This window comes from Lycorma delicatula, chromosome 1 (genome assembly GCF_047948215.1).
Source record: "Lycorma delicatula isolate Av1 chromosome 1, ASM4794821v1, whole genome shotgun sequence".
Lineage (NCBI taxonomy): Eukaryota > Metazoa > Arthropoda > Insecta > Hemiptera > Fulgoridae > Lycorma > Lycorma delicatula.
Window position 1 is genome coordinate 103,976,094 of NC_134455.1, and position 26,660 is coordinate 104,002,753.

General features: G+C 30.0%; 1 protein-coding gene across 1 annotated transcript in view; it reads right to left on the reverse strand.

Annotated features, from left to right (window-relative positions):
- The window catches only part of kl-2 (dynein heavy chain 2, axonemal kl-2), a 408,181-nt gene that overhangs the window by 307,909 nt on the left and 73,612 nt on the right, over positions 1 to 26,660 (reverse strand). The window contains exons 16-26 of the mRNA XM_075354141.1: positions 25,672 to 25,765; positions 23,764 to 23,934; positions 20,506 to 20,701; positions 18,296 to 18,443; positions 12,669 to 12,869; positions 11,046 to 11,173; positions 9,532 to 9,650; positions 6,869 to 6,983; positions 5,278 to 5,411; positions 2,291 to 2,589; positions 655 to 778 (exon numbers count right to left, since the gene is read on the reverse strand). Of these exons, the coding sequence (XP_075210256.1) occupies positions 655 to 778; positions 2,291 to 2,589; positions 5,278 to 5,411; positions 6,869 to 6,983; positions 9,532 to 9,650; positions 11,046 to 11,173; positions 12,669 to 12,869; positions 18,296 to 18,443; positions 20,506 to 20,701; positions 23,764 to 23,934; positions 25,672 to 25,765 (1,729 nt within the window). The remainder of the gene's footprint in view (positions 1 to 654; positions 779 to 2,290; positions 2,590 to 5,277; positions 5,412 to 6,868; positions 6,984 to 9,531; positions 9,651 to 11,045; positions 11,174 to 12,668; positions 12,870 to 18,295; positions 18,444 to 20,505; positions 20,702 to 23,763; positions 23,935 to 25,671; positions 25,766 to 26,660) is intronic.

Here is a 26,660-nt window from a genome sequence, read left to right on the forward strand (position 1 = left end):
AGATCATAGTTTCCAAGAAGAATAGAAAACTGAAATCATACATATCTAAAAGCTGTATGGTAATCTGTTAACTTTAAAAATCGGTTGTTGGAGATGTGATAAAGGTTATTGCAGAGTGTTCTTTTTTAGTAAAATGATTATCTTTTCTCTAATAAATAAATTTCTTTTAAATATTCTGTTTTTATAAATATTGGTATTTTGGAAGTTGTTTTAACCCTAACAATGCTAACTCCTTTTTTACATTTATAACACAAAAATAGTATAAAAATAAATTCTATTATTTATTAGTAATGGCTTTACAACACGTACTAATTTTCATGCATGTGATTAGAAATGGTAATTTAAATAATCTTATTAAAGAAAAACATGTAAATAGTAGTAAGTGTGAGTAAAAATCTAAGAATCTTGCTTATTTGTAATACAAGATATTCCCTAAAAATCCATACCTAAAATTTTTTGTAAACATAGTAAAGTACTCTCAAATTACAATTACAAATTCATAGCTAAAATAACCATAACTCTCAAATGTGATTATTTTGTGAAAGAAAGAGCCTAAGTGATTCAGCTACAGGGCTGAATACATGACACGTATAGACTAATTAGAGTAAATTATCATCAAGCACTCCATCATGAACTTATGTTTAGAAAACTTACATTCTCTATTTGCATTTCTCTTGTTGCAGCATCAGAAATTTCATTTATACTCTCAGCAAATTCTTGCAAATTTAATTTTATAACAGCTTCAAGACTGAATGAGGGAGAATTCTGATCGAAGTCCCTGTAAGTAATAAATAATAGATTATTAAAATTAAAAATTTCACTGAATTTTAACATGACATAATTATATTACCTCTGCTTTATTTTAAATTGAGATATATTTTATTAAATAAGAGCTGCTTTAATATAAAATCAAAAGTGAGTGACTGTAAAAATTATATTACATTAAAATAATAAAATTACATATATGTATTATTTTTCCACAGTTTTCATTTACTGCAACACATTTTTCACACTGTTCTATGGCTTTATTATTCAGTTTTCAAAAAATTTTCCTGCAATTGATTTAAATAAATTTAGTTTCTTTCAGTTTCTCAATAATAATAATAATTCCTTGGTGTGCAAGTCCAGATTTATGGATTGCTTGGACTGTTTGAAGGTTTCCCAATGAAAATACTTGAACCATTTTTATTGCAGTATGAGAGTGAGTATTGATGTACAAAAACAAAATACCATTAGACAGCTTTCCGCATAAGTTTTTTTAAGTTTCACAATAAATATCAGAATTTACAGTTACTATCACAATCAAGGAACTCAATAAGCAGTATCCTGTTTGTTGTCTCATAAAATAGTGGCCTAAACTTCCTGTTGAATGTTGTTGCATAAATTTCTTGAGCCTCAGAGATGATGAGTACAACTATTTCATTACTGCTGCTATGTTTCAATTTTAGTGTATGGTATCAAAGTCTCATAAATGTGGTTAAGCAATTCATCTTCACTTTGATAACACTGAAAAAAAGAAATTTAGCAATACATTTCTCATGTCAATGTTTTTGGTATTCATTTGGCCCATAACTGTTACTGTTATAATTTTGTACTGACAAGTGGCCATTATGTTTTTCATAGTGAACATTTCTCTCATCTCAAAACAAATAACATCATTTTTTAAGTTTACCTTTACACACAACATTTGGTCCTTCATCATTGGAAATTTCTTTGTGGTTGCTCTTTGCTGTTAAGAAACAAATTACTGTTCAAAAACACTTGATGAACTATTTATTTTAGCACTCATTTCAATTACATTAAACTTAGCAATTAATACAAATTTAACAGTCTGTTTTATTTGTGATTACTCATTCATTATTAGTTGGTCATTATTATAGAAAGACAAGTCATAGTTATATTTATAATAAATATAATAGTGACTAGTAATTATTAGTCAGTTATATTTGTCGTACAGATGACCAACTTCTCTCATACAAATAAATATGCTACACAAGAATTATCAATTCCTAAGTATAAAGTGACAAAATTGAAACAGTTCTTACTACTTAAGAAGAATGTATTACACAATGATTATTTCTGATCATTTGCACAGACTTTTGTATAATAAAAATGAATTTTATTTTTACTTCATAAAATTCAGTGAAAAATAAACAATCAGTAAGGCAATGCTTACACTACTTACATTTCTTGCACTACTTTATTGCTTAGGTGGATTAATTTATTTGAATAATTAACACACATAAAATAAAAAAAATATTAATAATTCTCAATAAGTTTAAATATTTACACGTTAACAATTTGTTTAACTGAATTCCAATGTCGTTCTCTCATTGCAGGATTCTTCAGATCTGTAATAAGTGGAATTACCCTCCTAAATATATCAACGCGGTTTCTAGTATGTTCAATAATTTCCCAGTTACGATCTCGAAGATCTCTTGCAAGTTGTGTAAGAGTACGATAAAGTTCATTTGCTGTGGTTTCCATCTCATCAGCTTTTAGTTCCCAGAAGTTTTCTTGCTTATACTTCAACCAGAGTTCATCCCATTGTTTAGCCATCTCCCAAATGCTGATAATCAAATCCAGCTCCTACAAAAGTTTACATAATTCATATAACATATTTAGCTGGCATTAAAGAGTAAGCAGTTTAATAATAAATATATTATTACTTCATTCTAGTTTAACATATTAGCTAGAGTAGAAAAATCTTGTTTTCAAATTCTCTCAAGCATGTTAAGCAAAAATTAGTTAAAAAGTGTATGGAGTGCAAATTGAGGATGGACACACAGCAGAGGCAGCAAACAATTCATACATCAACATACCAACTGGTGTAATTCTATATACATAGGATCTGTACTTCTTTTCTACCTTTTTGAAACCACATAGATCGGCATTTGAATTTTCATTTGAACTGAAAGATAGAGCAGGGAGGTGAACATTCATCAAATTCAGTTTAAAACTCAAGAAATGTATAAACTTCTAAGACAATATAACACAGCCAAGTTAAGAGAAGCAATAAATTAGGAGATATGGCACTTTCATCTCAAAAGGGGCAGAATTCCTGGAGGATGAAAAAAGAGAGGGAGAATCCTGCACTAGCAAAACTCTTGAAAATGTGAACAAATTTCATACCACAGGGTCAGACTGTTAACGTCAAGTTCTTCTCTTACATATTGAGACATCTGAGGGAATAAATTCAATGCAAATAAGCTAAACTGTATGATGCAGGCAAATAAGTGATACATCACACCTAAAGTTTGTTACAAAATGCGTAACAATTTTGGCTGCAACAGCAAGATCATTCATTGCTTTACACCATACCACTGTATTTAGCACCATAATAAAGAAACTTTTCTTCTTGAAACCGGTGAAGGCTCAACATTTTAACATTATAGAGAAAATAAAGAAGGTATTTAAGAATCTTAAAGAACAGACTTCTTCAGAACACTCCAACAATATGAGAAGCAGCAAGGAGCTACTGCAAAGGAAACTACTTAGAGATTACGGTAGTCAAACTGAAATCAGGTCCATTCTTTTTTATACTCTTAATCTCAGAATTTTTCAACTCATCTTGAATTATATTTCACAACATTATTTTTATTATGTTGTTTTTTAGTAAAACTTATTTTTTCTTTTCTATTACATTTAGTATTTTCATAGAAATCTTTGATTCATCAGTACTATATGTGGAAATTTGGGTTAAAAACATGGTTAAAAAATAAACATATATAGACCATATATTTGCAATTTCATTTGCTAATATATAAAGAACAATAAAGTAATTATCACTGGTTAATTATCTTTGTCTCGGTATAGTCTTGGTATTTTGCTTAATCCTGGTCTTAGGCTTTAGTCTTCATTTTGATTTTAGTTCTGGGAACAACTTGTTCAAAGTGTTCCTTTTTCTATAGTCCTGATTAAAATGGGCTCTTTCTTAATTATTTTTCCTCTCTGTTGTAAGCTAGGATAAGGTTTCTGGCTAGTAGAAGATAACAAATTCTCTTCAGATTAGTAAGATCCAAAAGGAGGCTAAGACTAGTATGTGAGCTTGCTCTGATGAAGTCTACTGCTGATTTTCCCAGCACACAAGAAACACATTGGAGATAGGAAATTATAGGACTTAAAATTTAATACTGGTATGCTCGAACACTTTGGTTCACATGTACTGCACAATGCCTGGTTTCATCAGCGTCCTATGAGAACAAAGATCCTTAAATCATTAAGGTTTCAGTTATGAGGGAAGAGCTCTAGATCAGATGGTAATTACGTTGGTCTACTATTATTAATAGTAACGGTCCTGTGAACTGACCATCCCCTTTCTCTTCCCTACCATTTCCTTTTCTTTTATTCATTTTTCATTAGATGAATTATTTTTTTGCCATGGGTTTTGGGAAATGTTGTCCAGGCAATAATAAGAAATTCAATGGTAATTGGAGAGACTGTCTTACAGCTTATTAAACCAAATATAATAATGACATAATGAGCACAAAACAGAGTTTCTTTAGGATTTTTTTGTCAAGTCACTGAAACATAGCAATTATATAAATCATAAAAATTGCCAGAGATTTTGAAATACAGAGAATCTTCTAGCACAGAAATATTAAAACTTCTTAAAATCTTTATTTTATGATCCAGTTTCCCTAAACATAAGTGAGGCATCAGTCCGATGACACAGTATGAAAGGATTATACACTTGCTCCAGTTGTGGCTAGCAAGTGAAAAATTAGTAAATTTTTCCCATTTAAATCCCGAAGAGTGGATAAAATATTTTCTGCATACCTATAAATAGTCCAGTCATCGTTCCACCTATCCTATGAACTACTAAGTCTAGTTATGATAATTAAGTCTATCCTTTAGTTATGTACTAAGGTTAAGATAGGTCAACAGGTCAGCTTTTCTATTTTAAGCTTGTGGAGATTATCAAATCTAAAGCATTCTGACCAATAACACATCATTCTTTGATGTTAAACATAGAGGGAATGTTGAAGGTGTTGGAAGAATTTAATGTTATTTAAAGCAGGATTATTCTGTGTGCATCAATGTTGATCTGGAAAATTCTATGATGAAGCATTACATTACAATGCAATTTTATGTGAAATATTGTTTCCAGTGGTCAAAGAAAGTGCTGGATTTGAATTGAGCCGGTTTGTTCATTATGTTAAAAAATTGCATTTTTAATAATTTATAGCATTAAATTACATTTTATATTTAAGTATGAATTTTAACAATTCATTTAATCAATGTAGGTTAATTTTAATTTTAGTTAAATCAATTTACCGCTTCAAGTTTTTGCAAATCAGTTGATGGAGATACTTCAATACCAAATAAAGCTAAGTCTCGTATGAGTGCTGCTTCTCTGTTCTTCATATTACCTAGCTGGGCTTTTAATTCTTTCAAGTACTTTAATGCTTCTGTAATTGAAAATTATCCAGTGTTAATGAATGCTTAGCACATCCTCCCCCCCCACACACACCCACACACCACAAATGTCTAACTCTTTATCAAAAAATTCTCAAGTGCTAATCAAATAAATCACAAATGATAAATTTATTTAAAACATTTCACATGTGAATAAATTAGTTAACATGAATACCAAAATCTTCATGTGTGTTTTTGGTACAATGTTCTTTTAAAGCAAAATATATTAAAATGCTATCTTTAATTTGAACAAAAAATGACATATATTTATTAAAGTGAAGTGTTCGTAGAATGGGAAAAAATATCTTAGAAATGTAGATTTTAAAAAAAAAATCCACTTTAAAAATAAAAAATTACAATTAACAAATTTTATAAAACAAATATGTGAGTTTTGTAAGTTGTACTTTGAATGAGACAAGTCCTTTTCATGATAAGTGGTAATTCACTTGTTTATAGTATGACTGTATGTCATAAAGTTAATGCACTCAATTATTGCTAATCATAAAATGACTAGCAATAATCTGATTCTCTCAATCCACCCATTAAATACAGTTTTCAAAATACCTTTTATAACAATTTTTGCTTGGCATAGTATAAGAAAAAAGGGATTTATATAATTATGGAAATTCAAAAGTGACTCAAAAAAAGATTGTTATTCTGTCAAACAATAATAATATCAATTACCTAATTATAATTGATACATATAATATCAATTATGTTTATAATCAATACCTATATCTGAATTGTTATTCAACCAAACAATTTATAAAATTACATTTATTACATATATTTTTACTTTTATTCTGAAGTATAAACATTTATTTAATCTCAAATACACACTTTTAACCCATTAGTAGAACTTTTTATATACTGTAAATTGTCTAATTATTCTTTTTATTCATAAATTATTTAAAACTTAACTAAATAAAAAAAATTATAAATAAATAGGAATGCTCAAACTATGTCACTCATCATATGAAATATCCCTATCAAATGTCAATGTGTAGAGAGCTGAATTTGGCATATCTCCTGAGGAAGTTTTTAGGATATCTAAATAAAAATGATTTTAAAAAGCCCTAAAAGGTTAATTTAAGTACTGGTTAAAAAGGGGTGCGACCTGAGATTAATAGATGAGATTAGTAGCATATAATAGATAGAAGTACTAGTAGTAGCAGCAATAAAGATGACACTCAAATAACTGCAGTTTGAGCCGGCTCAGTTCAGTTTTCACCTGGTTGTTAACATGCTGTTCGAAAGATAGAATAACATACGCAGAATAACTGAAACTTATTGTAACTCCACTACAAAAAATGCACATGAGAAAAGTAATCATGATTATACTGAAAATGTAGCATAAATTTAAAAGAGAACTTAAAAATTTCAAAGTGGCTAAGTTCATGAAGTAAATAGCAATTTATTTATAGAGAATAAATACTAAAATAAAACAAACCATCAGGAGTCCAATCTGAAGAGAAAGGACCATTACTCAAAAATTCATCAAGCAATACTTTTGCCTCAATCTTAAATTCTTCAGCTTCTTTAATTAAACCAGCTTGAAAATTATCCTGAAATATAAATAATTTAAAATTAAATTTGTAATAATTAATTTAAAAAAAAAAAAAAGACTGTCTTACTTCTCTTCCTCTTTATTGGTTAGAACCTTTGATATTTATACAAAATATTCTAATGAGATTCTATAAAACAATACAAAATACTGTTAAGCTACCCACTTCTTAATTACAGTATGATAGTAGGCATATAGTGAAGAAAATGCAAATCATTTCAACAGCAACTCCAAGCTTGTACTAAGTGGAATAGTATGGCATTTAGTATGACAAACAATAAACTATTAATAGAAAATTGTCAACATCTGATGACACATGGTAAGGGAAGAGGATGGATTGCATTATTAGTGGATAAAAACTAATTTTCTGAACATTCAACATGGGAACTAGTGGTAGCATTTAGAAAACTTACAACTTTTCTAAAATTGTAATTTTAAAATTACAATTTCACAAAGCAATTTCATACTCTCTCCAAAGTGTATAGAACATAAACAAGAAGATACAGCTAAGTTAGGACCAACAGAACTGAAATTGTAGACTTCAAAGACATAAATGTATTTAACATTACAGAAATATGTTTGATGGAAGGTTTTACAGGAAAGTTGGGAGGCTAATGACCACCTATAAAACAGTTAAGCATTAAATAAATAAATATTTGAAATTGGCAAAATATATATATATTATAAAAGAGTCAAAACTATGGCTATTATAAGCTACAAGTATAACTTTCATTAATTATATGAGTATAATCTCTATGATGTGATAGGTAAAGGTTTATTCTGTTTATATAGTGCTTGTTTATGTTCTTTATAAATGTGGATGAACATAAACTATTAAAACAGCAACTATTATTTTTTATTTTTTTGATGAATTCAGCATTTTCTGTTTTTGGTGATCCCCAAATTAACGTGGTTTTGCCTTTTTCCAAAGCCTTAAACAAAGATATCATTAAAACTTCATCACATAATTCCAATTCCAAAACATATTGTTTTAGGATATTGTTGGAGGGGTTAGTGAATACCATTTATTCCCACAATGTGTGTATAAGATGGAAAAAAAGAAAATTAATTTTGCCTTACTTTTTGACAAAGATAAACATGCCCAAAACATGTAGGTTGGATAATATATTTATCATCCTGACCCTTATTGGGGAAGGCACCCGCCTTGTAATGATCCCAATTGCCACACCACCCCTTCCATTCATAGCCCTGATGGGCTTTACTGGAGGTCATGTTTTAGACCTAAACTTGATAACAGAACACAGTCATCAGTTTGGCATCTGTCAGGATGCCTTGGCAGACATTTCCATGTGTATTTACACAACCAACTATGGCCTCTTCCAACCACAACCACCTACCACAACTTAAAACCCTCAACTATCAAATTAACTGATTCACAGAAGCGTAATTCTGCGGCTTCCTCTACAGTAAAATTGATTAATAGCACGTTTTACTAATAAAGAATGTGTACTGTTATTTCTGCTTTGAAAGTTTTGTATGTTAATCTTCATTGCCACTAGTCTCACACGAATTCAGTTTCTCACTATTAAACATTTACATTTGTAGTCATAAGATTTTCATCTTCAAAAATTATTAAAATATTTTATATCCTACACTTCTTAAAACCCTTATGGCCACTCTCAAATATTTTATCTTGTCTTTTCACCCAGAAAAATTTTTTAATGAAATCTGGCTGTTTTAATTTTACCTCTTGGCATTAAATCATGGTCAACAATTTTCTTTTACAGAAAAATTTAATTAAAGTGAAAATTAAAATAGTTTGTATTTTGAAAAATTTCTAGACAAATTTGAATAAAACTACTTTTTACAGAATTAATTACTGATTTTCATAATAGAATACAGAGAAAGACAAAAATTTGAACACAAGGAGAAATGACTTCAGATAAAAATGTTAGGCTTCAAGATGGAGTAAAACATATAAGTGTGAAGTATACAAATCTGCTCAGAGACAGACTGGAACCTGTGTGCAACTCAATGTTAATCAAGACCAGAGGACCAGAGAGGAGAACATGTTCACCCAGCAGTAGTTTGATGACAATAATTTCCTTTCATGACACTCCATTCATCCTACCCTGTCTATGAAAGATAGCAGTAATTCATTTGGAAACAGAAAATTTTATGAAAATTCATTACCCTACGTTGTTCCAGTTAATATCAAGGAACCTTGCTGGAAAATTTCATACAAATCGAAAAATGAATTTCGGTGTAACTGCATCACAGGCACAAAAGAGTCTATTAAGTGCTCTTAAAAATTAAAACTGAACCTGACTTCACTTAGTCAATTACTTATTTCAAAGTTTTAAACACACCATTTTGATTACGCATACTTTGAAAATTTCTTAAGTGGAAACTTTACTTTGAAATTTTTCTATTTACTGTGATGTATTGGATTTAACTTGCTAATGTGAACATTAACCAGATTCCAGTTACATAACAATACAAGTTATCTTGTTGAATGAAGCTTTTAGTACAACTTAAGTCATATAAATACAGATTAATGAACACAAAAATTAATGTTAGTGGTATACCTTTTTCACATTTAACATTTCTTTACTTTCTTTAACTAGATCCAAAAAAGTCTTCCACTGTGCTTCAAGGCCATCTTCTCTTTCAAATATTTTACCTGGTAGAGGTGTTTCAAATTTTTCTAAAAAAAAAAATTAAAATGATTACAATAATTCTCTCATTTTTGAAACAATCAAGAATTTTTTGAAACAATAAAATAAGTCACCCTTGAACCAAGATACATCAAATCTCTCATAAGCATTTAATAAATATTTTATTTATTGCTTTAGTTTGTTCATCAAGCTAACCCAATCATTGGCAATTAATGATAGACAGCAACTAAAATTTTTAATTTTGTTTTGGTGCTCAACAATAATCTTTATTTGAAACCATGTCAATTGTACTACAAGTACAGATTGAATGATGACTTCATACTCCAGACTAGCTTTCAATAAAAAAATAATATAATAATTAATATTGTATATTAAATAAATAGTATGAATCATCATAATAATAGGAATAATTCATTTGTTTAAAATTTAGTATAATTTACTTTTAGTTTGAGTTGAGATCAATAAATAGAATGATTTTTTTTTTTGGTAAATAATTTACTTTACAATAATAATTTGCAATGTTTTATAACCGTTTAGTGTATAGAAGAACCCCATTTTCTTGGAGGGTAACTGTAAACCAAAATCTTAGCATCAATTTTCTTGCAATTAAAACTGAAAAGATCCTTCTTTTGAATCCTATTAAGAGATTGTTGATTTCCTTTTTTTCCCCAATATATCATTAAAAACTATTATTTATGAAGATAAGATTAATTTTCCTAATCATGCCACAATTATCTGAACAATGACAAGTTTAGACTAATGAAGTAATATCTCACAAGGCAAAAACACTAAAACAGACATCTGAAACAAACATCGTTGAAAAAATACATAACACATTTGAGATACTTCAATTGTAACCATAACAAGATAAATATAGCTCTAGGATCTTATAGATTAAAAAAAAAATTGCAAAATGTAATCTATTAATGAATTCAAAAGTGCAAGGTCACTTATGACCTTGCACTTAAGGGGTTAAGGAAACATACAATTTACAAGGGGTTATTTGGTTACAGAACTACTTTTGCACTAATGTGTGAAGGAATAGCTTGGCTGTTAAAAAATTACTGACTTCTATTATTTTTATAAATCCTGAAATGTGTTCTCTTAGAGTAACTGCAGTTTTTGACTTTTTTATCTTATAACAATAGAAATGTGTTTTATTATTTCATAGTAATAAATGAGTTCAAGCCATCAGTTTTTCCTTCTCATTCATTAACAAATAAAACCAAAAAGAAAATCTAGTGCCTACGTTTTTGGAAATAAAGACTTTTGATGGACGACCATATGAAATTGTAGAAGGTGACTGTGAATAATGATTTGAAATCCATTCTGGTTTCATAACAGCTAAGATCTCTGAGATCCCCCAGCTGCTCTCTTGGATCTGGAACTGAACAGTATAAAAAACATGAATGAAAATTACTTACCAAAAAGAGCAATCTTTTCTTTTATTGGTTGAAATAATTTTTCCATTTTAGGTATTTCTTCTAGAACCTGATTATGATAATCTCTATACTCTTGTAACTGTTTAAGTGTTTTTGGTTCACAAAACACCCTACAAAAATAAATTTAAAAAAGTATTGTTATTATTTTAGCCATCGAGTGGAGCAAACTAACTTCTTTTAAATTTACAACTACTGTTCTATTAAATTCCTTTTGTTAACTCTTTTCCTTTTATTGTTGTACCTCTTTAAAAAGGAAAATTCGAGTCACTGCAAAAAGCTCTGCTGCAGTAGGAAATTAATTAGTATAATTTAATTGTTGACAATCATACATTTTTCTAAATCCTTGATTAAAAATCATTCCATTGTAATTAATTATATTGTAATGTAAGATCCAAAACTTGTATCTTTAATAAATATCTAAAAAAATAATTATATAAATAATTCTAATAAAGAAAGGTAATAAATTTATAATAGTTAAAAAAACAACTTTAAGGTAGAAACTGTAGAATACTATTTGAAGGAAGTGTTCAAAATATTTTTACTCAGTAATGTTATACAATGTGTTGTTTATTATTATTAAAGAAACTTTCATTGGTTCCATTACACAACTCATTTAGAGCTTCAGAAAAAATAATCAAGAGACCTTGTTGCTGCCTTGGCGCTGCAGACGATTTTCAGAGCGCCCCGCCCCGGTTTGTCATAAACGCCGCGGACATAAAAACCATATCGGAAGTGGGCATAGCACAGGCACGCGGACTGATCGGGAGAGCGGCCATATCCGAGCATAGCCATCTCAGGGACATCTGCCAAGAGGACCCTACACTGCAAGGTGTGAGAAAAAGGCCTCACGTCGTGTTAGATCAACCACCGTGAAAAGACGAGACGAGGGTTTGTGTATGATAAACCAGGCCAGGAGCCTCTACTTCGGGTGAGCCAACAAGGAACTCCCAGAAATGATTGCAAGCCTTTATTACAAGGTCATTAAAAAAGAAATGTGCACATACAGTCTCATATTGAGCGTAAAGTTGTTACGGTTCACAAATGTATAGACATACGGTTTTTTTTTGTTTTTGACCAAAATTAAATCAATTTTATTTACTCCATTGCAGTATCATACAATACTACTGAATTATAATATAAAACCCTTACTAGTGCTTAACAAATAATTAAACATTTAGTTGTGTTGAATTTTATTCAAATTAACTGTAAAAATATTAATTAATATGAAAAAATATTAATTTAATCTACCCCAGGTTCTGCAATTAGTGGGGAGAAAGCAACTCCTGCTATCCTTGTGTTCCGTTAAGCTTACTACTGATTTTTCTTCTGTGTTATTTATATCCAGTGATAAAATGTAACAGTAAATTTTACTGCAAAAAGAGTAATTCAATTAAAATTTATGAAATTTAAGCATACTTTTAGAAAAAGTTTGATTTTTAAAAATGACAACTTTTAAAACCATATCTAACATAAAAGTAATAGTTACTCAACAAACTTCAACACAAAAATTTCAAGTACAAATTCTGATAAATCTGAATTATGAATAAACTGAGAATTTAAATATATTTATTTGAGGATTTAAACTGAGCATTTAAATCTATTTACCTCTGGCCAGTTTCAATAGTATAGCGATAAATATCTTCTATTTGGAAGTTTATTATTTTTGCAAGAAGTTGAAATAGCCGGAAAGACCAACATTTGATATGACCAATAATAGTTTCTTTTAATAAAGTAACATTTATCAGTAAAAAATGAGCTGGTACTATCGCATCAGCTCTTTCTTCAAGCTGGAGAAGATACAAATACCTGAAATTCATAGGAAAATAAATTTTTTTAAATTATAAATTAGACATTCTGTTTACAATTTTAACTTAATGTCATGGGTTATAACAAACTATATTTTTCTCTAGCAAATAGAGTCAATTCATGTAATTGCTCTTGACCAAAAGCGGTGTGCAATTACTGTGTTTTTTCTTCACATTTTCTCTTAGTATTTCTTAAGACTTGATACATATACAGCACCAAAGATTGAAGACCAGTAAAAGTTACTTTCTCTGAAGGTAATGATATTCATTTCACAACCAATAATTGTAGTTTACAAGCGTTTAAGGTACTGTGTAATGCCAAGTATCACTTTGTATTTTAAACAGCCTGATACATTGATGGGTAAAAGCGTTTTGTGTGGTGAGATTTACCTTCTCACATAAATCTGATATGGGATGCTGTTGTTATATGCCTGTGGTATACTTTGGGATAACTTTTATTTTATGCTGATCACCAATAACCATCTGCTTATGGCAAATTGAAAAAAAAAATCAACTTACTTTTTAAATATATGATTATTTTTGCTTCTATAAGATCTAACTATTAAGAAACTTGTTCACCAGCTTGGAAACCAATTTGATAGGAAACCCGCTTTTAGTATGTAGTTCGAGGCATATCCGGAAATAGTTTGGTTATTAAAAAATACATTACACAACTTTATTATTGTATGGAACAGCATACCTTAAATCGAGTTTTCTACATTATTAATGCACTTTTCACATCTTGAATCAATTCCAACACCCTCAGCCATTCTCTTAAAATCTTAGATGTAAACACCCTTGCCAGCCTGTACAGGCGTTCCTGACGCCCCAAACTCTAAGATTGCTGGAGAAAAAAATCATTCCTAAATTAAAGAACCTTAAGCCGATCATGATTGCCTTGGCAGAGGAGTATGAGTGGTTAGCTGCTAAGTCGGTTACGGTTGTGGTGAGGGATACTGTTCCTGTTTCAGTCCTGACTCAACAGCCAGTTACAGTTCCTCAGCATAAACGATACGCAGATATTTTAAAAGAAAAGCATGAGGTAATTCTGTGTCAAAAGCAACCAGAGGTAGTCTTCATAAATTTTAGGAAAGTGACAACCACTAAATCCAGCAAGCAGATTAAGGACGAATTTCAGGTGGTCCTTAAACAAAAGAGGTCGAACTTGAAGATTTGTAATATTAAGGAAACAAAGAGGTTCATCATCACTGCTGATATGAAAATTGACCCTAAGAACAAGAGGCGCCCAAGAATCATAGTTTATAATATAGATCGGTGACTATCTGATATGTGTACATTATTACTCCTAATATAATTGTTATGAGTAAAGATTTATTTAATGATAATTTATTTGACAGAATTCTGCGGTGTGCTCAGGTAACTGTTACTCCTGATGAAATTAGAATAATTGTATCTAGAAGGAGAATTTCTATTGAGTTGAATGGTTTAATTGATTTTGGTGGTCAGTTTATTCCAATTTCAATTGAAGGGCTAAACTTGAATTGAAAAATATTCAGAAGAATGAGAAGAACATGATTTCTGAAATAATAATTATGATTATTCCTGTTTTTATAAGGGATTTTACTTTAGTAGTATGGTTTCCTTGATAAATATCATTAGAGAACAGAATACTCAGATGGACGAGGTTCTTTCAAGTCTGAATGTTGGTTATTATTTAAATCAGGTAGGTGTGAGGCAGAGTGCTACCACAATCTTCGAGGTAGGCAATAATTTATTTAACAGCTTCACTAAGAAGGGGAGGTTGTTTATAGACTTCTCTTCTAGTCAAGTTAAGGAATATTTAGATGTCCAGTGTTGTTTTAAGCGCTGCAGGTATGGTCATGGGGTTAAGCTTTGTAATCATCCTGCTGTATGTGCTTACTGTGGCAATGAGACACAAGTGTGACGAGTGTCCTAAGAAGTCAGAGGATCTGACTTGCATTAATTGTAAGCACTCTCAGAAAGACCACAAGCACCCTGTCAATAGTAAAGAATGTGGACACTATCTGAATGAAAGCTGTTGAAATGTATTGCAACTCAGTATTTAATGGTTAGATTTGGTCAGTTAAATGCACAGAGTGACTACATTGTTCAAATTGAGCTTGGTGAGATAGTGCTATGTCGAGGGTTGGATGTTGTTCTGTTACAGCATCCTTACATCATATTTCATGAACTGCCACGTTTTCTTGTTGGTTTAGTTCAGATAGTATGACCGCTGTTTTGTGCAGAAGAGAGGTTGATTGCGTCTTTATTACAACTTTCAAATAATCATCACAATGTGGTCTGTGTGAATGTTCTGACTTGCATCTGTATGTCGCAAGTTCATATTTTCAGTATAGAGATCCTGCTGATTGTCATCTTGAGGTCTGGCATATATCCTACGATTCTCTGGTACTAGTCCAATCCTTCCTTATTGGTGCAGATGTGAATGCCAAGTCACTTTTGTGGCATAACGGTTTCACTGATGATTGCGGTGAAATAGTACAGGGTTTCTGAGTCCTGCTTGGTCTTCAGGTATTTGATGTACCTGGGAAGTTGCCCATCTATGCAGGTACTGTAGATGGGTGACAGTTGTTTGGAAGAGCGAACATCGACGTTACCGTTGGTAGGGATGTCGACATTAGATGTCCATGAGAATTGGAAAATCCAGGCCAAATGGGTAATCATTGAAAATTTCATCAGGTACCAAACAAGAGAACGAATTGCCAAGGGAATTTAGGGTTCAACCAGGTCTTTCCTGTGTTTTGGTTTTGTTTAACTTGTGTTATAAGGTTAGATATTTTTGTGTTGTTTTTATTTAGTTTTAGTTTTATTTTTTGTTTTGTGTTATGGCTGCGTGTTGAACTGAACTTCTAACCTATCGGATAGGTAGTTGGGTTTTTTAATTTCAGTTCCTTCATGTCACTCAGTCATGTTAAAACTTGACATAGATGTGTTTTGTTTTAAAGAGTTTATTTCCTAGTAGTACACCGATGGGAATATCACATGTGGTAATCACACGGTGGCATCCTGACTGAGGCAAAAACAAGGCTGAGAGATGCCTTTTGTCAAGGTTCTGAAGATGACCTCTAGTAAAGCCTGTAATGGCTGGGTATGAGGGGTTTGCATGGCATCCAAAATTTCCACATGGAGGGTGTCTTCCCCTATGGGGTCAGGATATCCAGACAGTTATTTTTCAATTTTGTATCAAATGTGTTAATTTATGACTTAATGTTATGTATTTGGTTTGTCTGGCATTTCTCCCACCACCAACCCATCTAGTCACCCTAAAGCACAAGACCGAATGTCCGTCCCACAAACGGCGGCTGTGCCTCAAGACGGTTTAGCGACCAATATCCTAATTAGCTCCTAGAGCTTACCTAACTGCATGAGTGGAATAAGCATGCTGCCCTACGCCATTCAATACTGAGTCCCACGGCTCACTTGTCATATATTACTAAAATGGGTAGGCGCACCCCCTCTACATACTAAAATATATGATTTGTTAATAAATGAAAATTTATTCCATCAAGGACAGCAATTTGCTGCCACGCCTAGGTCGCTGAATGCCAGCAAGTATCTGTCCAGCATATTATAGTGCTTGGAGCTATATTTGACCGATGGCCAGCCATTTCTCGAGGGTAAATTCCAACAGCAAGTGGTAGGAATCTTATATCCCTTAAACTAATGATGCTGGCTGAACAAAGTAATGGGATCAAGGAACTCCCACATGGTCCGACATTGCGGCTCACGCCACATTGACTTGCCGCTTTTGAGTGGTCAATTTTTCCCCTTTGACCTCTAAGTTCCAGGGTGGCCGAGTTCTGGCCTCTGCCAAGAGCTGGGCAGTCGAACATCATGTGTTCGTTCGACTGGACCTCCCCGCAGACGCACAGCTCATCAGCTGCCAGGTGGAACCGAAACAAATATTGGTTCAAATTTGCATGGTTAGAGAGCACTTGGACTCCCACTGCCCTTAAAAATAAACTAGAGGCGTACCAACCCCCCCCCAAGTCCTGTATTATGTTATGTACAAACTTTTTATGTTATAATTTAATGTGTGCCTATTTTATGATGTAATTTAAAAAGTTTGATTCTGATGCTCTTTTTTAATGCTAGCACATGGTTTTCTTTATCTTCAGGTGGGCTTTCAGTTTTCCCAATATTGTTAATATTTGGTTCAGCCATTCCTTTGTTGATGATATTTCTGTGTGGTGCTTTAATTGTGTCTGTTGTCTTTGTGGACTTTGGAACGCACACATAACTTTCTTTTTGAAAATCTTGTATGAATAGTTTTATTGTATCTTAGTGTTACATATTTTTTATCACTAGGTTAAGTAATTATTTTATTGTTATACTTTTTTATTATTATGTCTAAAAGTATACATGTATTTGAGTAGTCATTAATGTGTATTTTATTTATTGCGTTATGAGTTTTAATATAGTTATTAGCTGTAAAAACAGGTGATGTAAAATTTGGAGCAACTTTGGATGGTTGCGTTGTGTGGGAGTGATTGGTTGTGTTTTAGACAATTGTGTCAGTTACAGTAAATTTTCTATTTTCATTATTGAAGATGTTTTGTTTTCTATTCTTGATATGTTTGAGGTCTAGGAAGTTTATTATGTTTCATTGTGTTTATATTTCATCATATTCTGCAGTGAAATATAAATTGGGGTGTAACTTGCCAAGGTGCGGGATAAACATGACACTGCTTTCTGTGCTTTTGTGTAGATAGAAGATTTCATCAATACTGGAATATTGTTGTAATATTGACATTTTTTTTGCTAAGTATATGTATTTGCAAGTTTTCAGATATTTCTAACTGAAGGCTAGAAATGACACGTGTAGTCATCTATATTAATATGTAGGTTTGCTCTTTATGTCTAATATATTTTATTTCAATTATCTGTTCTAATGATGAATTTCTGAGACTGAATACTCCCTTACACTTTCAATATATATGGGTATTTATAAATGACTGATCTTCTCATCAAAACATTTAAGATTTAATGTATACAGGTTTAGTGTTGCTCAATCACAACAGTGCAAACCTCATAAAGCTTGATTAACCCATGAGAGAATTGATTACACAGTAAAGAGAGACATAGTTTAAGATAGTTAAAAAAGACATTTTACTCACACAGTAGAGAGTTTTCTTGTCTTTTCAGATAGAATTGCTATTTTAAATATGTCAAAGTAATAAAGATATACTAAGTCTCTGTGAAAGATATCTGTATATGACATACTTTACAGCGGCTATCAATCAAAGTAACAGCTAATATAATTAACAGGCATTATTCTATTAAAACGAAAACTTCTTAATTTCTAAACTTGCACTTCTAAGTTCAAATAGAGCAGGTTGCATGACTTCACAATCACCTGATGTATTTATTTCATGTGCATGCAGTTTATTTAATCCTACTACGTTCATAAACAGTTTGCCTTACCTTGCAAGTTCTTTGTTAAAAGTCTCTGCACTTGGACTTCGTTTTCTAAGACACTGTATATAGTAATCTCTGTCCGTTTCCCAGATTGCTCTGAATGGTAACCAATGATTCAGAAAATTCTTTAATTTGGTGAAAGCAAAGGCAATTTCTGTATAAAAAAAAATTTTTTTTAGTAACAGAAAAAATTTACCCTAACTGAACCAGAATTTGTAGGACAAGACAGAGTTAGCTGTCTGGTTAACTCCTGACAGCTAATTCTGCTTATTGCTAGTACCCAGTGGAAAAATATCTGTTTACAGTATCAGAAGGTCAAAATCAACCATTTTATAGCAAATACTCATACTAATGACATTACTACTAAGTAAAAGATTATATCTAAGCAGCATGAGAAAGTACACCTGACATTAGATTTTAAAAGGTCTACTTAAAATATGTTATACTGATACAAGCCATAAAGGGAATGTAAGTATCATATTATACGACATAACGATTAAAAAAACTATTTTCTTATTTTACTGGTAGTTCTGGAATAAGAAAATAAAAATATTATACTAAACTATCATTAGAATTAAAATTCAACCAAATATTTGTTGGTAAGTAAATTCCTATCCAAACAAAAAATGAACAACATTAATTTTATTAACGTGTACTATTTCAAAAATAAATATACATTTTATGAAAACTGCATTCTCTTAACTGATAAAATTAAAATGTTGATTCACAATTTTAATTTTCCAATTTCTAATATATACTGCAAACATCATCCAAAATAAAATAATTGAAGTATATGATAGTAAATGTTGGTAATACTACACAGTACATATTTTTATTTGTTATATGTTTATAGGATATCCAGACAAGTACTGGAAAGAGTAAACAGTAAATTAAATGTCACTTACATAATATATACTTAACAATTCATGCAAGACAATAAATTAATAATATAAATGTCAATTCTATACAAAAGATATGCAGACAGACAGGCAGGTAGAAAAAGAAAATGTTATAAAGTAATATAAAAAAAAAAACTTTTGATAACTCCAATAAAAATTTTAATTTTGATTAACAGTGAGAAAAAAACAAAAGTAAGAATATCACAGCAAGACAAAATGTAAGATGCTTTATCTCTTAACAGAATATGAGTAATAATCTCCAAACAAGTATCACAGTAATATTTGTAAAAGAATAAAAAGTGCTGGAATTTTATTATTTTAGGGTACATTACAAAAATAATGAAATGGCATATCAGCATGACCATTTCCTGTCACCCAGAAATTCTTTATGTGTGCAGTCATTTGACTGATTTGATACAAACCAGCTTATTTACTATTTTTTCTTCCTTACATTTTCCCAGTTACATTTAGGAAAGTATATATTTCTATCTTAATTTTTAACTATTTATTTCATGAAATTATAAGTCTTCTCTTGCAGGATTTGCTTACTTTGCTTCCTGCGGAATTAGCAAACTAGACTAATTACAAAGCAGATGATGTACCAAACAATTTATTTTTTCAAGATTTTTCTTTTTAATAAAAACCCTCATGATTCCTAAAATAATACTATGATACCCAATTCTATTAAAAATGCAGTCTTCATCATAAGAGTGTCCCCAACATAAACATATATCTCCATTTAAATGTGAATGAAAATTTAATAAGTAGCATCTCATGATTAAATGCTATGTGAAAAGATAAGATTTGCAACAAGCATGTAAACTATCTTCAACATGTCAGACATAATTTTACCATTCTGCTTCAGAGATCAACATCTTACAAAAACATATAATTAAAATACATTTAGGAGATGAAACTTGTATAAGAAAGATCCAGTGTACCAAGTCATTGTATGTTATTTATTTAGAGCCAAGTTAAGGATTTTATACTACATAATAATAAAACAATTAAACTGAAGGATATAAAAGAATTAGCATTTTATCGCTACCAATTCAGCTAATGAAAGAGATAAGAGTAGATAAGTAGAAATTGATGTTGGTAAATGGTTTTTTTTTCAACAATTGTTACAGTTTATGTTATAATATTAGTTGTATTCAGAATATGTATCACTTTTTTAACAGTTTCATGATGAATACATACAGAAAGTTAATATGAGTATTTCATAATTAAAATTAGTTCTATAAGGTTCTATAAATAAACCGTAAACCCCCTTATAACTAGTTATTAGTTATATAAATAAACCATAAACCCACAAACCTCTGTTAATAGTGCTTTGATTTTTTTTACATTTATAATCATTTGCTATTATTGCAGCATAAGGAACTTTTTTGATAGTCTGATTTATGCGGAACTTTTCAAATAAACGAGGAAGTGTTTGAAGAGTAATAACAATATCAGTTAATAAATTGTGAAACACAGTTAGAATTTCCACCATATTTGGAACAAAACAAATCTGAAATCAAACAATAAAATCGAAGTTTTATCTAGATTATATAAAAATTCCTTACATATAATTTTTTAAATTATTTATCAAACAGTTTTTTTTTGTCTTCAGTCATTTGACTAGTTTGATGCAGCTCTCCAAGATTCCCTGTCTAGTGCTAGTCGTTTCACTTCAGTATACCCCCTACAATCTACATCCCTAACAATTTGTTTCACATATTCAAAACGTTGCTTGCCTGCACAATTTTTCCCTTCAACCTGTCCCTCCAATATTAAAGCGACTATTCCAGCATGCCTTAATATGTGGCCTATAAGTCTGTTTCTTCTTTTAATTATATTTTTTCAAATGCTTCTTTCTTCAATTTGCCATAACACCTCTTGATTTGTCACTTTCTTCCCAGGTACTCTGATCGTCCCAAGTTTCACTTCCATGAGCTACGCTCCAAACATATATTTTTAACGTTTTCCTGTCATTTAAATTAATTTTTGATGTAAACAAATTATATTTATGACAGTTATATTTTTTATGACAATTATATTTTTTCAAACAGTTTATTGGTCTCTTTTTAGGCCAATGAATAAACTATTATTCATTAAGAAAGGTTAAACTCAACTAACATTCCCTATTAACTGATTTATGAAACATTGGTTAAAAGCAGTTTGGATGGGAAAGCGGCTGGCTGTCGTTAATAAACTGCAATGCATACTGTATTTATGTGAACAGTAATCTAAGAATAAGAGCAGATATATCATTTACTGAGTATTTTGGAATACACCAAGTTAATGCATGGTTATTTCATGTTACATGGTGCATTGGTTGCTTGCATTATGCTGACTTCAAAATAATCTTATTGTTCCTGTTTAAGGTCTAGAATTTTTTCTCTATCTCTTCTTCTATGTATACCAATTCATTAAGTATCATTTCATCAGATGCTTTGGTAAAAGAATGAATACAAAGGCATAGAATGTAAATGAAAAAGTGTATTATAACATTCCATTATTTCGTATTTAAAATTTCAGAGTGCGGATTCAAATCATCATAATGATTAAATGATTACTACTGCATGAATGATGTATTATATTTGATTATTATTTTACAAGTCAGTGTCATTATACAACTGTGACTGTGAAAGGTTATGCAAAAACAGGTGCAACACAAAAATGAATTTTCTTATAATACCGCCTCTGCCACTAGAGCAAGAGTACAAGGATTAATAATGTTATGTCTCTATTATTAGTTGTTTATGTTGTAACAAAATACATAGAATGAAATGAGTTCTGAAATGAAATATTCAGAACTATACATTCTAGGTTTTAGTTTTATTTATTTCAAGTGAACTACCTTCATGCTTTTCCTCTACATTTCAGTATTCAGCTGATTTAAACTTATAAACGTATCATATCTTGCTCACATTCCTATTCTTTTTTTAAAAATACCTTTGATTAAAAGTTATGTTTCCAAAAAAAAAACTTATTTACCATTGCTGAAAGATTAAAATTTGTGTCAGAAGCTAAAATTAAACTGAGCAGCTGGTAAAAAATATGACAGCAATAAGTCATGTATTTGAGACTGGCAAAAGAAAAAGAATTTTAATTTGGATTTTTTCATAAAGACGATTGTTACGTGGACCAAAATCCAGAAAATCCCGAATCAGAGCAAGAACTATCTTTGTTTATTCAAGAAAGAAGGGAAAAGTGTTATGCACTTTCTAAAGAGATGTAATTATAAAGGTGAAACAAATAGCTTTAGCATGTAATATTAAGAATTTTACAGCTAGCAGAGAGGTTGGTTTCAAAAATTTATGTGTAGATTTGATTTGACTATAAGAAGATGGACCACTGTTTTTCAAAGAATGTATAGAAAGAAAAACTTATAGAATTTCAGCAATGCGTAATTGGCTTGTGAAAAAAAATTCATTTTTGAATTATCACAAATAGGCAATGCTGATCAAATACCTGTGTATGTTGACTATAAGTTTGATTGGTGAAAGAAGAGTTTCTATTCAAACTGGTGGTTGTGAAAAAGAAAGGTGTACACAGTTATGCTTGTCATTTTAGCAGATTGAACAAAAATTCTGCTTTTTTCTATTTTTAAGTGGAGCACTTCCAAAAGGAGATTGTAAGATTTAATGAAAATGGATGGATGGGTACTCATTTAATGGATGAATGGTTGAAATAGATGTGGCTTTGTAAACCCAAAACTTGCGAAAGGTAAAATCTATGCTTGTCCTTGATAGATTTCAGGGACATTTAACTGAAAATGTGAAAAATTCATATAAAAAAAAAATTCTGAATTATTAATTAATTATTCCAGAAGAATTACTTCCTTCCTTCAACCTTGGATGTATGTATTAATAGGCCTTTTAAAGACAGATTGACAGAATTTAATTCTTCTTCATGACAAATATCATTCATTTACGCTCAGTGGATGAAGTAAAAGACCATCTCTCTTCTTAGTCAGTGAATGGATATTGACAGCATGGGAAATCTTTAGAGCTAGTGGTTTAAAGTTTTAAGAAGTATTCAATTTCAAATAATATGGATGGGATAGAAGATAATATCCTCTGAGAAAACGAAGAAGATGAAGAATCTGATTCTGGATCTGAAAATGGATTCAAAAGTGAAGAAGAAGGTGGAAAGCTTAGCCAGCCTCTGTGGTGCAAGTGGTAGAATCTCTGCCTTTTATCTGAAGGTGCTGGATTCGAATCCTGGTCAAGCATAGCATTTTCACACACTACAAATTTCATCCTCTGAGAAGCAGTACCCCTAATGGTGGTCCTGGAGGCTAAAAAAAAAACTGGAAAGCTTAGCAATTGTAAACAGTATTAATTCATCTAATTATAATAACATTAATTAATAAATGAAACTGAGTATTTTTTATTTTTTCTAACACAAAATCTTTCATTTATTTAATTATCTAGATGTAAATGAATGTACATTCTAAACTCTTTTTTCCTTCACATCAATCTTAAAAGTAGCCTATGGGTCTTTTGTGGGGCTTATGTGGCTAAATGCAGAGTATATATATATATATATATACATACACATATACACATATTCAACAATACTTACCTCCCGATTTTTTAGAAGTGCTACGACATGAATGAGAGGTAATGGTCCAGTACTACCATCCCCATGAAGAACTTCCAGAACCCCCAATAAAGAATTTTCAACGCACAAACATAATGCCTCTTCCACTAAATTATCAATTTTTTCAACATACTTCATCCAAAGAAAGTTCATCTATAAGAAAAATAATTTACTAAGTACTTATTAAACAATATAATTTTTTAAATTCTATAACTTTTTTCTGGAACTCTGATCTGAATATTTATATTTCTCTGTCACCAATTTAAGATTTAAGTTTCTTTCAGGCATAACAAGTTAACAGGTCAAGTCTACAGTAGCTTTGACCATATTTTTACTTTTGTTTTCTTTTTTGGCTCTTCTGCTAAGAAAGTTAGTTGAATATAGCAAACAAGTCTTCCACAGAAATAGTATAAAAAAATATTTAATTTTTTTAGTTGGGACAGACTAGTGTAAATTTGTGTATTGTTTTTAATGTATTAATAATATTATTTTTTTGCAAACTGATTTGCTAAGCATGCATTCATAAATAAAAACCATTAATTATTGTACATGAAATCTTAATTACAGAGATTGTATAATAAAAGACTGTCCAACAGCTTGAAAGGTATTACTAACATTCATTGGTATATTTTATTAACATAAAAAAAGTTTCTGTAATTCTTTTTTAATTATGGTTTTTTAGTAATTTTTGTACATTTAATTTTACAGATTAGAAAAGAAATTTATATAACAGCTGACAAGTATTTTTGACTGGTAACAACACCATTCTGATAATTTCATAGAAAATATTAGTTTAAAAAGACATGCAAAATTTCATTAAAATACCTCAATTCATTTTGAAGATATACATTTCTACAGAAAAACAAAGTGGCAAACATTTGGATAAAAGCATTTATTTTAGGTTATAAGCCACCTGGGAGCACTGCAGTAGATGTGTTTCTCTAAAATGGTTAGACCAATTTTGATGCAGTTTTTTGCATTACATAATCACCTCAGAGCAGGTTCTTAGATTAGTTTTACGGTTATAAGAAGTTTAGAAGTAGTTTTACGGTTTTTCCATAAGACACTGCAGCAGATATGTTTCTTCAAAATGGCTTTTAAATGTTTCTTAGTCTTTCTAATTTTATTTAATTATACAATTTAACTTAATCAAATTAAAATTTTTTTTTAATATTTAATTTTATTTACTTGTTTGGATATTGTTGAAATTGCCAACAACACTTATATTACAAATGAATATAATAAGTTCATTACAAATAATTTGTAAATTTTTATTACAATCTTTTCTAACATTGCCTCAATTTATATTATTAGTCTTAATTTTTCCAATAAGATTCTATATTATTTTTAGGAATTTCCCTATTAGTTAACTTCACGCTTGTCATATTGACCAACCTTTCATGAATTTTTATTCCAAGTTTCCTGATTCATTGTTATCAGCTATGTTTTTATTTATACCACTAACTTTTCTGTAATTTTAACTTTTTTTCATTTAAAGTTAAATAACTTTTGAGATTGGACAAATATAGATTTTACCTGTTAATTGTATAATTATTTTGTTAGCCAATCTTTATGTGAATAAGGTTCTTTTATTTCATTGTGAATCCATATTTTGTTTTTAATAGTTATCTCAATTATTTTAAGGGAAGAAGAAAAAGTAAAAAACAATTATTATTCTAACCTTTGTCAGTTCAATATAAATGAAAGAATATTTAAATAAATAACATGACTATAATGTAAGACATATTTTTTATATTAAAATATAAATATAAAATACAAAAATAGCATATTTTTTAATATTTTAAGTGACCAAAAAAGTGCAGTTATTTAAAAAAAATATTAATAATATGGATGTACATATATATATTCAAATTTAAGTTTAACACTTACATTAGGTAGATGTGGGAAAAATCCTTCTAGAACAACCATAAGATGTTGAAAAATTTTATTATGTATCTTTGTTAATTTATTCACAGCAAGAAGTCTGCAATTAAGATAGAAATCAGTTCAAAATTTAAGTCCTACAAAGACAACACTTAAAAAAATGTTATTAAATGCCAGTATTTAAAACACACATCTGACCAGACATATTAAAACTTGCTGCATCATACTTCCTATCCATAAAATTGAAGGCCAGGTATTCTTTAAACTTATTTTTTATGATTCAACAGTTATTGAAGCAAACTGGAATATATAAAAATGCTGAAAACTATTTACAAATAATGGTTAACTTTAAAACTAAACAGGGGTTTCAATCTAAGTTAGAAGTTCATATGTTCTTAAGCTAGATTTACACTTTTACTCAGGATTATATATATAAAAAAAAAAAAAACAAAAAAAAAACAGTTGTAATTTTTACTCGTTTTATTAGGTCATGTAAGTATTATTTAACAATTAATGCATATTATTTCTAATTAATTTTTATGTTTACAATTTTTGTAGTAATTACTTATTAATGATGATTAATTAACAATCAAAATGGTTTCTAATTATAAAAAAGTTTTTTGTAAACAGTCAATGAACATCTTTTTTTGTTTTTCAATTTATTTCAATAACCATTTACCACATTTCATTTATTATATTAAAGAAAATTAAAATGACTATTTACCTCTACTTAATTGTGTAGTAGAATAATAATTATGGTACAATAATATACATAATATAATGAGTGACATATAAATCAGTCGCTTCAATTATCATGAGCGTACTAGAATCAAAACGTGTTGTATATCACTTCGCGTTTAACATAGTTTTGATCGGGGGTTTTGTCATTTTAAATGAATACGGACATTGGATATTGTTGGCTAATGTTTTATGGGCACTTATACGAAATTTTGAGTTGTTCAGACACGGAATACATTTTTTATTGCGATTTTCTT